Source organism: Theropithecus gelada, chromosome 9, assembly GCF_003255815.1.
Source record: "Theropithecus gelada isolate Dixy chromosome 9, Tgel_1.0, whole genome shotgun sequence".
Lineage (NCBI taxonomy): Eukaryota > Metazoa > Chordata > Mammalia > Primates > Cercopithecidae > Theropithecus > Theropithecus gelada.
In genome coordinates this window covers 80,139,739-80,152,737 of record NC_037677.1, presented here as the reverse complement: position 1 = coordinate 80,152,737, position 12,999 = coordinate 80,139,739, and the positions used below count along the sequence as shown (strand labels likewise).

Sequence of the window (12,999 nt, the reverse complement as noted above, 5' to 3'; positions counted from 1 at the left end):
AAATCTTATTAAATCAACTATTTTGAAATTCAAAGTTACTTTAACTTCACACATTTTCTCATGCACATATTTTTGCTCTTGTTAAAGTTTCCTCTTTTGATTATGAAGTTAAATGCTCAACTTTTAAATGTTAATTGCTCATTTATATTGCCATGTTTCAAAGAAATTTAGGAAATAACATTGCTTCAAGACAAAAACAAAGATGCTAAGTTTCCTAGCAATCTGAAGTTGTAACATATTACAAGTGTTCAGTTTGAAAGCCATAACTGAGTAATTCAATCCAGTAATTCAAGAGCATTTTACAGAAATCAAACCATGATGGAATCAAGTTACCTATCGAATCAATCAAGGAGGAAAATAATATCACTGAACACATGAAATCTGGTCAGAAATATCTAGGCTACAGAGTAACTTCACATTTTAAATGAAAAAAATCCTGATCACTGTTCGCATATTTATATCTCTCACTGTGATACTGGTTGATTAACAGAGCTGCAATCCAAAAGCCCTACTTCCTAGCTATTTTTCAACCCAGTGTTGCTACTTACAGATAAGAATATCTAAAAGGAAATCTGCTAGGTGGAGTTTCTGAAAACCTTTGGTTCTTTGTTAAAATAAAGCGAGGGTGCAGACTCTTCTGGCATTCATCTTGGTACTTTGCTTGTCTGGAATGGAGAATTGACGTCCAGAGTTGCAGAAGATGGGAATGAAAGTAGACAATAAAAATGGCAAAGCAGAAAATAGCCAGCAGATAACCTCAACAACACTGTCGTGTCCCTGCACCATCCCTTCACTGTCCACCTCTAGATTTTTTTCTTTGTTTGTACTATCTTAATTTTTAAATGTAAAACTTTGTGGTATTAAGTATATTCATATTCTTGTGCAACCATCATCACTATCCATCTCTAAAACTCTTTTAATCTAGCAAAACAAAAGCTCTATAACATTAAACGATAACTCCTCATTTCTCTTTTCTTTGTCCTCTGGCAACCATCATTCTACTTCGAGTCTCTGTGATTTTGACAATTCTAAGTACTAAAATACAAGTGGAATCATATGGAATTTAACATTTTGTGACTGGCTCATCTCACTTAGCATAAGGTTCTTAAGATTTATCTGTGACATAGTGTATATCAGTACTTTCTTCCATCTTAAGGCTGAACAATATTTCATTATATGTATATAACACATTTTGTTTATATATTATTCTACATAAACATGGAAAACAGGGTTGCTTTTATATCTTATCTATTGTGAATAATGCTGCTATGAACATGGGAATACAAATATCTCTTTGAGACTCTGCTTTCAATTTTTTGGATATATAACTGAAAGTGTGATTGGTGGCTCGTATAGTAATTCCATTTTTAATTTTTTGAGAAATCGCCACTGTTTTCCACAGTGGCTGTACCATTTTATGTTCTCACCAATAGTGCACAAGGGTTCCAATTTTTCCACATCCTCATCAACATGTTATTTCGTTGTTTTTTTTGTTTGTTTGTTTTGTTTTCTGTTTGTTTTTATAATATCTACTGGGTATGAGGTGGTACCTCATTGTGGCCTTGATTTGCATTTCCAAATATTTAGTAATACTAAGTGTTTTTTCGTATGTTTACTGGTCATTTATATATCTCCTTTGGAAAAGTGTCTATTCAAGTCCTTTGATAATTTTGAATCAGGTTATTTTTAAAAAATTATCGGGCTGGGCGTGGTGGCTCATGCCTGTAATCCCAGCATTTGGAAGGCTGAGGTGGGCTGATCACGAGGTCAGGAGATCGAGACCATCCTGGCTAACACAGTGAAACCCCGTCTCTACTAAAATTACAAAAATATAGCCTGGCATGGTGGCGGGCGCCTGTAGTCCCAGCTACTTGGTAGGCTGAGGCAGGAGAATGGTGTGAACCCAAGAGGTGGAGCTTGCAGTGAACTGAGATCTTGACACTGCGCTCCAGCTTGGGCAACAGAGCGAGACTCCGTCTCAAAAAAAAAAAAAAAAAAAAAGGAAAAAAAAAGAAAACTCTATATGTTGAATATTAATGACTTATATATATGATTTGCAAATATTTTCTCCCATTTTTATGTTGCTTTTATATTCTGTGTCTTTGACCTCTTTACAAAATCAGAAATTCCAATTTGTCTAATTTTATTTATTTATTTTGTTATTTAACACTTTTAATATGTCATTCAACTATGTTCTGTTCTCAGTGCGAGATCTATCCTCTTGACAAACTTTTAAGTGTACAGTATTGCTAACTATAAGCAACATACCGTATAGCAAATCTCTGAAACTGTTTATTTTATTTATTTATTTTTTTTAGTACTTTATGTTCTAGGGTACAAGTGCACAACGTGCAGGTTTGTTATATATGTATACGTGTGCCATGTTGGTGTGCTGCACCCATTAACTTGTCATTTATATTAGGTATATCTCCTAATGCTATCCCTCCCCCCTTCCCCCCACCCCACAACAGGCCCCAGTGTGTGATGTTCCCGTTCCTGTGTCCAAGTGTTCTCATTGTTTAATTCCCACCTATGACTGAGAACATGTGGTGTTTGGTTTTCCGTTCTTGCAATAGTTTGCTGAGAATGATGGTTTCCAGCTGCATCCATTTCCCTACAAAGGACATGAACTCATTCTTTTTTATGGCTGCATAGTATTCCGTGGTGTATATGTGCCATATTTTCTTAATCCAGTCTGTCATTGATGGACATTTGGGTTGGTTCCAGGTCTTTGCTATTGTGAATAGTGCTTCAATAAACATATGTGTGCATATGTCTTTATACCAGCATGATTTATAATACTTTGGGTATATATCCAGTAATGGGATGGTTGGGTCAAATGGTATTTCCAGTTCTACATCTTTGAGGAATAGCCACACTGTCTTCCACAATAGTTGAACTAGTTTACAATCCCACCAACAGTGTAAAAGTGTTCCTATTTCTCCACATCCTCTCCAGTACCTGTTGCTTCCTGAATTTTTAATGATCGCCATTCTAACTGGTGTGAGATGGTATCTCACTCTGGATTTGATTTGCATTTCTCTGATGGCTAGTGATGATGAACATTTTTTCATGTGTCTGTTGGCTGCACAAATTTTTTTTTTTTTTTTTTTTTTTGGAGAAGTGTCTGTTCATATCTTTTGCCCATTTTTTGATTTCTTTTGTTTCTTTTGTTCTTGCAAATTTGTTTGAGTTCTTTGTAGGTTCTGGATATTAGTCCTTTGTCAAATGAGTAGATTGCAAAATTTTTCTCCCATTCCATAGATTGCCTATTCACTCTGATGGTAGTTTCTTTTGCTGTGCAGAAGCTCTTTAGTTTAATTAGATCCCATTTGTCAATTTTGGCTTTTGTTGCCATTGCTTTTGGTATTTTAGACATGAAGTCCTTGCCCATGCCTATGTCCTGAATGGTATTGCCTAGGATTTCTTCTAGGGTTTTTATGGTTTTAGGTCTAACATTTAAGTCTCTAATCCATCTTGAATTAGTTTTTGTATAAGGTGTAAGGAAGGGATCCAATTTCAGCTTTCTACATGTGGCTAGCCAGTTTTCCCAGCACCATTTATTAAATAGGGAATCCTTTCCCCATTTCTTGTTTTTCTCAGGTTTGTCAAAGATCAGATAGTTGTAGATGTGTGGTATTATTTCTGAGGGCTCTGTTCTGTTCCATTGGTCTATATCTCTGTTTTGGTACAAGTACCATGCTGTTTTGGTCACTATAGCCTTGTAGTATAGTTTGAAGTCAGGTAGCGTAATGCCTCCAGCTTTGTTCTTTTGCCTTAGGATTGTCTTGGCAATGTGGGGTCTTTTTTGGTTCCATATGAACTTAATCAGTTTTTTCCAATTCTGTGAAGAAAGTCATTGATAGCTTAATAGGGATGGCATTGAATCTATAAATTACACTGGGCAGTATGATCATTTTCACGATATTGATTCTTTCTATCTATGAGCATGGAATGTTCTTCCATTTGTTTGTGTTTCCTTTATTTCATTGAGCAGTGGTTGGTAGTTCTCCCTGAAGGGGTCCTTCACATCCCTTTAAGTTGGATTCCTAGGTATTTTATTCTCTTTGATGGTATTGTGAATGGCAGTTCACTCATGATTTGGCTCTCTGTTTGTCTGTTATTGAATGTTATTGAAAGAATGCTTGTGATTTTTGCACATTGATTTTTTTATCCAGAGACTTTGCTGAAGTTGCTTATCAGCTTAAGAAGATTTTGGGCTGAGATGATGGGGTTACAATCACGTCATACAATCATGTCATCTGCAAACAGGGACAATTTGACTTCCTCTTTTCCTAATTGAATACCCTTAATTTCTTTCTTCTGCCCGATTGCCCTGTCCAGAACTTCCATCACTATGTTGAATAGGACTGGTGAGAGAAGGCATCCTTGTCTTGTGCCAGTTTTCAAGGGGAATGCTTCTAGTTTTTGCCCATTCAGTGTGATATTGGGTCTGTCATAAATAGCTCTTATTATTTTGAGATACATCCCATCAATACTGAATTTATTGAGAGTTTTTAGCATGAAGAGCTGTTGAATTTTCTTTCTGCATCTATTGACACAATCATGTGGTTTTTGTCCTTGTTTCTGTTTATATGCTGGATTATGTTTATTGATTTTTGTATGTTGAACCAGCCTTGCATCCCAGGGATGAAGCCCACTTGAACCATGGTGGATAAGCTTCTTGATGTGCTGCTGGATTTGGTTTGCCAGTATTTTATTGAGGATTTTTGCATTGATGTTCATCAGGCATATTGGTCTAAAATTCTCTTTTTTTGATGTGTCTCCACCAGGCTTTGGTATCAGGATGATGTTGGCCTCATAAAATGAGTTAGGGAGGAGTCCCTCTTTTCTATTGATTGGAATAGTTTCAAAAGGAATGGTACCAGCTACTCCTTTTACCTCTGGTAGAATTCGATTGTGAATCCATCTGATCCTGGACTTTTTTTGGTTGGTAGGCTATTAATTATTGCCTCAGTTTCAGAGCCTGTTATTGGTCTATTCAGGGATTCAACTTCTTCCTAGTTTAGTCTTGGGAGATTTATGTGCCCAGGAATTTATCGATTCCTTCCAGGTTTTCTAGTTTATTTGTGTAGAGGTGTTTACAGTATTATCTGATGGTAGTTTGTATTTCTGTTGGGTCGTTGATGATATTCCCTTTATCATTTTTTATTGTGTCTATTTGATTCCTCTCTTTTTTATTCTTTATTAGTCTTGCTAGTGGTCTATCAATTTTGTTGATCTTTTCGAAAATCTAGCTCCTGGATTCATTGATGTTTTGAAGAGTTTTTTGTGTCTCTATCTCCTTCAGTTCTGCTCTGATCTTAGTTATTTTTTGCCTTCTGCTAGCTTTTGAATGTGTTTGCTCTTGCTTCTCTAGGTCTTTTAATTGTGATGTTAGGGTATCAATTTTATATCTTTCCTGCTTTCTCTTGTGGACATTTAGTGCTATAAATTTCCCTCTACACACTGCTTTAAATGTGTCCCAGAGATTCTGGTATGTTGTGTCTTTGTTCTCATTGGTTTCAAAGAACATCTTTATTTCTGCCTTCATTTTATTATGTACCCAGTAGTCATTCAGGAGTGGGCTGTTCAGTTTCCGTGTAGTTGAGTGGTTTTGATTGAGTTTCTTATTCTTGAGTTCTAGTTTGATTGTACTGTGGTCTGGGAGATATTTTGTTATAATTTATGTTCTTTTACATTTGCTGAGGAGTGCTTTACTTCCAACTATGTGGTCAGTTTTGGAATAAGTGTGATATGGTGCTGAGAAGAATGTATATTCTGTTGATTTGGGGTGGAGAGTTCCATAGATGTCTATTAGGTCAGCTTGGTGCAGAACTGAGTTTAATTCCTGGATATCCTTGTTAACTTTCTGTCTCGCTGTTCTGTCTAATGTTGAAAGTGGGGTGTTAAATTCTCCCATTATTATTGTGTGGGAGTTTAAGTCTCTTTGTAAGTCTCTAAGGACTTGCTTTATGAATCTGGGTGCTCCTGTATTGGGTGCATATATATTTAGGATAGTTAGCTTTTCTTGTTGAATTGATCCCTTTACCATTATGTAATGGCCTTCTTTGTCTCTTTTGATCTTTTTTGGTTTAATGTCTGTTCTAGCAGACACTAGGATTGCAACCCCTGCCTTTTTTTGTTTTCCATTTGCTTGATAGACCTTCCTCCATCCCTTTATTTTGAGCCTATGTGTGTCTCTGCATGTGAGATGGGTTTCCTGAATACAGCAAACTGATGGGTCTTGACTCTTTATCCAATTTGCTAATCTGTGTCTTTTAATTGGACCATTTAGTCCATTTACATTTAAGGTTAATATTGTTATGTGTGAATTTGATTCTGTCATTATAATGTTAGCTGGTTATTTTGCTTGTTATCTGTTGCAGTTTCTTCCTAGCATTGATGGTCTTTACATTTTGGCATGTTTTTGCAGTGGCTGGTACCAGTTGTTCCTTTCCATGTTTAGTGCTTCCTTCAGGAGTTCTTCTAGGTCTGGCCTAGTGTTGACAAAATCTCTCAGCACTTGCTTGTCTGTAAAGGATTTTATTTCTCCTTCAATTATGGAACTTAGTTTGGCTGGATATGAAATTCTGGGTTGAAAATTCTTTTCTTTAAGAATGGTGAATATTGGCCCCCACTCTCTCTGGCTTGTAGAGTTTCTGTTGAGAGATCCACTGTTAGTCTGACTGGTAATGCGACCTTTCTCTCTGGCTGCCCTTAACATTTTTTCCTTCATTTCAACTTTGGTGAATCTCACAATTATGTGTCTTGGAGTTGCTCTTCTCGAGGAGTATCTTTGTGGCATTCTCTGTATTTCCTGAATTTGAATGTTGGCCTGCCTTGCTAGGTTGGGGAAGTTCTCCTGGATAATATCCTGCAGAATGTTTTCCAACTTGGTTCCATTCTCCCCATCACTTTCAGGTACACCAATCAGACATAGATTTGGTCTTTTCACATAGTCCCATATTTCTTGGAGCCTTTGTTCTTTTCTTTTTAATCTTTTTTTTCCCCTAAACTTCTCTTCTCACTTCATTTCATTCATTTGATCTTCAATCACTGATACTCTTTCTTCCAGATGATTGAATCGGTTACTGAAGCTTGTGCATTTACCACGTAGTTCTCATGCCATGGTTTTCAGCTCTATCAGGTCATTTAAGGACTTCTCTACATTGGTTATTCTAGTTAGCCATTCCTCAAATCTTTTTTCAAAGTTTTTAGCTTCTTTGCAATGCGTTCAAACTTCCTCCTTTAGCTCTGAGAAGTTTGATCATCTGAAGTCGTCTTCTCTCAACTAGTCAAAATCATTCTCCATCCAGCTTTGTTCTATTGCTGGCGGGAGCTGCATTCCTTTGGAGGGGGAGAGGCGGTCTGATTTTTAGAATTTTCAGCTTTTCTGCTCTGTTTTTGTCCCCATCTTTGTGGTTTTATCTACCTTTGGTCTTTGATGATGGTGACCTACAGATGGTGTTTTGGTGTGGATGTCCTTTCTGTTTGTTAGTTTTCTTTCTAACATTCAGGACCCTCAGCTGCAGGTTTCTTGGAGTTTGCTGGAGGTTCACTCCAGACCGTGTTTGCCTGGGTATCAGCAGCGGAGGCTGCAGAAGAGTGAATATTGCTGAACAGTAAATGTTGCTGCCTGATTGTTCCTCTGGAAGCTTCGTCTCAGAGGGGCACCCGGCCGTGTGGGGTGTGAGGTGTCAGTCTGTCCCTGGGGGGAGTGTCTCCCAGTTAGGCTACTCGGGGGTCAGGGACCCACTTGAGCAGGCAGTCTGTCCGTTCTCAGATCTCATATGTTGTGCTGGGAGAACCGCTACTCTCTTCTAAGCTGTCAGACGGGGACTTTTAAATCTGCAGAGGTTTCTGCTGCCTTTTGTTTGGCTATGCCCTGTCCCCAGAGGTGGAGTCTACAGAGAAGGGCAGCCCTCCTTGAGCTGCAGTGGACTCCACCCAGTTCGAGCTTCCCTGCCGCTTTGTTTACCTACTCAAGCCTCAGCAATGGTGGGTGCCCCTCCCCCAGCCTCGCTGCTGCCTTGCAGTTAGATCTCAGACTGCTGTGCTAGCAATGAGGGAGGCTCCGTGGGCATGGGACCCTCTGAGTCAGGCGTGGGATGTAATCTCCTGGTGTGCCATTTGCTATGACCCTTGGTAAAGTGCAGTATTAGGGTGGGAGTGACCCAATTTTCCAGGTGTTGTGTGTCTCGGTTTCCCTTGGCTGGGAAAGGGAATTCCCTTCCCCCTTGAGCTTCCCAGGTGAGGCAATGGCTCGCCCTCCTTTGGCTCTCAGTCAGTGGGCTGCACTCACTGTCCTGAACCCACTGTCTGACATGCCCCAGGGAGATAAACCTGGCACCCCAGTTGGAAATGCAGAAATCACCCATCTTCTGTGTTGCTCACATTGGGAGCTTGAGGCTGGAGCTCTTCCTATTCCAATTTGTCTATTTTTTGTTATTGTTGTCTGTGTTTTTGGGGTCATAACTAATAAATCCCTGACAAATCCAATGTAATGAAGCTTTTGCCTTATGTTTTCTTCTAAGAGTTCTATAGACTTAGTTTTCATTTCAGGTAATGAATCACTTTTGAGTTTGTTTTTGCATATGATGTTAGATAAGGGTCCAACTGCATTAGTTTGCATGTAGAATTATCATGGCACCCATCTTAAAAATTATTTGACCAATTAAGTTAATGTTTATTTTTGGGATTCTCTATTAAATTACATTGGCCTGTATTTCTGTTTTTATGCTAGTACTACTCTGTTTTGAGTACTATAGCTTTGTAGTAAGTTTGAAACCAGGAAGTACAAGTTCTCCAGCTTTGTTATTTACTTTTCTTTTTGGCTATCTGGGGTCTCTTGAAATTTTAAGGATAAGTTTTAGAATACGTTTGATTATTTAAAAAAAAAAATTTCTACAAATAGCATCATTGGGATTTTAATAGAAATTGCAGTGAATCTGTAGATTGCTTGGGAGAATATTAACATTTTAACAATATTAAGTCGTCCCATCCATGAACATGGGATACATTTCAATTTAGTTATATTTAATTTATTTCAAAAATGTTTGGTAGTTTTCATTATACAAGTCTTTGATCTCCCTGGTTAAGTTAATTCTTGAGTATTTTATTCTTTTTGATGCTATTGTAAATTGAATTGTTTTCTTAATAGTTTTAGCTCATTCATTTTCAATCTATGAAAATGCAAATGATTTTGTGTGCTGATTTTTTATTCTGATACTTTGCAAAATTTCTTAGTTCCAACATTTGTGTACATGTGTGCAAACATGAAACATGTGTGTATGGAGTCATTAAAGTTTTCTATATGCAAACTCATATCACCTCTAAACAGAGATAGCTTTACTTCTTCCTTTTCAAATTGGATCTTTCTCTATCTTTGTCTCTTTCTTTTTTTGCCTAATACCTCTGGTGAGGACCTCTGATACTATGTTGAATATAAACGGTAAAAGTAGACACCTTGGTCTGAATCTTCAAAAAAAAATAGAATCTAAAAATTATAGTTTTATCTGTACCCTGATAGCTTAAAAAAATAATTACACAAGATATGCAAGTTATACAGATTTTTCAACTATCATTAACAAAGTAAACTTAGAAAAGGAAAGTCAAATCAAACTTTCTTCATATTGTCTACAAATAAGCTCACAATGACCAACAGAATGTGACCTCCTATCTCCCTCATGCCCATTTTGAGGTGGTAGAAAAAGCGTATTCTCATGATAAAATTTTCAAACTCATCCTGGCAATTTGTTTCACACAAATTGCTTGTCACCATTTTGATTTAAATAAATTCCATCCATCTGTCTGTGTTTATCAAATATTTGTTTTAAACCACATGATTCTTAAGTTTAAAAGATTGATTTTACTGTAATTACTAAATATTTAGATAAGAAAAGTGCTATTAAGACATGAGAATATTATTTTTATATAATCACTTTTTTTCTTCAGGATCCCACTGTGTATGCCTATATATAAGTATATCCCTAAAATTATATAAATGATGAAATTAACTGAATAAACTTTTGTTTGAAATCTAAATGCTTTATACTCTACTGATATTCTCATTAAAACTTTAGAAATGAACACAAAATTTACTCAAAAAATCAGAATTTTTTTTTTTTTTTTTTTGAGACAGAGTCTCACTCTGTCACCCAGGCTGGAGTGCAGTGGCTCAATCTGGGCTCACTGCAAGCTCCGCCTCCCAGGTTTATGCCATTCTCCTGCCTCAGTCTCCTGAGTAGCTGGGACTACAAAAAAAATCAGAATTTTAAAGGGAAATGAAACCTGAGTGATTATAAGAATGTTAGAATGAGGACCTAGAAATGCTAAGTGTCCTGTTCAAGGAGAATTAAGATATACAAATAAATTACTGAACAATGAACTAGAGAGAACAAAACTGCTAATTTTAACCAGAACTTATTTTGGTTTTAAGTAGGCAAAGATATTATTAGTAGATTGTGACTATTTTCCTTCCATCTGTTTCCTTGTCTAAGAAATTTTAAGGACAGAGTTAAAATGTTCTAGCTAATATTACTGCCATTAGTTTCTGATCTATAATGTGACATATTTCAAAGCTATGTATTATCTTTTCGTTTTTTTTCTTATTCTAATGGTTGACCTGAATGCTCTTTCTTAATTTCACTTCACTGTAATTATACCTCTTACTCTATGCCAAATAATTTCTCCTTCTCCTCCTTAGAATATTTTCTCTCACTTATTGCCTAGCTGAGTTACCCTCTAAACTTCCATCATAAGTCAAGTTCTTCAATTACTTCCTCTAGAAACTCTCTCACTGACTTCTTTATATACATCTGACACAGACATACTATAATAATTTAGGACAGGCTGGGTGCAGCAGCTCATGCCTGTAACCCCAGCACTTTGGGAGGCCAAGGCGGGTGGATCATCTTAGGTCAGGAGTTCGAGACCAGCCTGGCCAACGTGGTGAAACCCTGTCTCTACTAAAAATACAAAAGTTAGCCAGGCGTGGTGGCACCTGCCTATAATCCCAGCTACTCGGGAGGCTGAGGCAGGAGAATCGCTTGAACTTGGCAGGCAGAGAGGTTGCAGTGAGCCAAGATGTCTCCATTGCTCTCCAGCCTGGGCAACAAGAGTGAAACTTCATCTCAAAAAATAATAATAATAATTAGGTGCATTGCCTATATAAAAATTAACCATAGGTTTTATTTACTTTTCTATCATATTAGTACCTGCTATTATCCTCACTGTTTCCTAAAACTGTTCTGTATATTTTATTATATGTATATATATGTTTATTTATGTAATATATCAAAAATGTTAAATAGCTTACTATGGACAGATTGCAATTACCAAATTTAATTATTTCTATTTATCTCACTTTTAGTTAAGATGAGAAAACTATTCGGGCATCAATTTTATATTTTTTATTGTAATAAAATCTCAGAAATCCTCCTAAAATAAATGTGAAGAGTACATTATTGTATACTTTCAGCCAATGTATTATATAGATTAAAGAAATCATTTCAAGGAACCAGGAGATATGCTGATATTTAAATTGAGTGAGCCTTGCTTATCAATCTGTAATGGGTTTGGAATTATTTCTAGACAATAGCATTGAGTTGACACATAAACACCTGATAAAAAAAAAAAAAAAGAATCACCTAACACATGGCGTAGAAATGGTGAATATAATTATTAACAAAGGTAATATTACAGTACATAGAAAGCGGGATGCTGGTGGTTGTGGATGAGATAGTTCAAATAATACAGACAAGTGATTTTAAAGCAGTTCAGAATGTCTAACAATTTTTTTTTTTTAACTTTTAAAAGTGAGTTTTAGGTCCAACGGAAGTAGAATTTATCTTCTTTGGAATTATAAGCCCATTTAAACTACTTAGATAACCAAAAATTACTTAGGATTCTTACTGCTACTTACAAATGCCTGTGGAATCAAGCAAATCACTTTCCTAAGTGCTTGAAGATATTTATCCACAAAATCCACTCTTCCTCCCTGACCCTTAATAAAACGATGCTAAGTGAAACAGGTTCCAACATAATAAACTGCCAGAATACATTTCATGGTGCAGTGCAAATGACAGACACAATGGAATACCTGTTAGAATAGAGTAGATTTCATTTTCCCTACAAATTAGGTGAGAATGCTGATCTCAAGTATCTGCTCTGTCAAGTTAAAGGTTGCAGCACATTAACAAATTCAGAGTATAGGTGCATGTATAAATAGCCTGTTGAAGAAAAGAGCACCACTTCTAGTAATTATAAGAAGTTACTCCACGTGAAAAACATTAATTCATGTATGTAATAAATTGTTTAAGACTCTCTCAGTTGCCTTAATACTATCTTTAAAACCATTTCCCACAGAGCATACTCACCCCATCTGGCCTGCCATCTGAAGCTGTGATGATCAGAATGTAGCGATCAGTGCTTTCCCTGTCCAGTGCTTTCCCTAAGGTTAGAATCCCCGTGCTAGTGACAAAACAAACAAACAAATAAGACAAAAAGAGATATTATGTCACAAGGAGAGTCTTCTTAGTATAGCGAATTACTCTTGATAGCTTTTTTTCCCCTCTCAGCAATCACAGCTTGAGTATTTTAGATATATAATACTAAGATTCATCCTGAAAATTCAAAATGGCTTTTAAGGCTGTCAAATTTCTTAGCAGTAGCCATGAAACTGACACTAAACTGATTTCCTACCTTCCGGGAAACAAAACACAACAAAACTGTGCTTAATTCATTCCAGGAAGAACAGTATCTATCTTGTTTTTGATTCTTTCAAGAGAAAAGACTTCATTATTCCTTATCAGTCTCAGAATTCTTTGAGACAAGGAATGATTTCTTATAACCAATCTATATCACCTCCCAATTTACGTCATATATATGTCTATTATGAAAATGCAAAAACCCATCTAAATTTTATCTCTGAAAAACTCTATGGAAAAAAGTTTTTCTTTTTTCTTAATTTTAAAATAACAGAGGCCCTTTGTACAA

General features: G+C 36.4%; 1 protein-coding gene across 16 annotated transcripts in view; it reads right to left on the bottom strand.

The window, feature by feature from the left end:
• PCDH15 (protocadherin related 15) overlaps positions 1-12,999 on the bottom strand; it is a 1,828,063-nt gene that overhangs the window by 264,761 nt on the left and 1,550,303 nt on the right. For all 16 annotated transcript variants that reach the window (XM_025396095.1, XM_025396103.1, XM_025396104.1 and 13 more), the window contains one exon: positions 12,381-12,474. In XM_025396095.1, the coding sequence (XP_025251880.1) occupies positions 12,381-12,474 (94 nt within the window). The remainder of the gene's footprint in view (positions 1-12,380; positions 12,475-12,999) is intronic.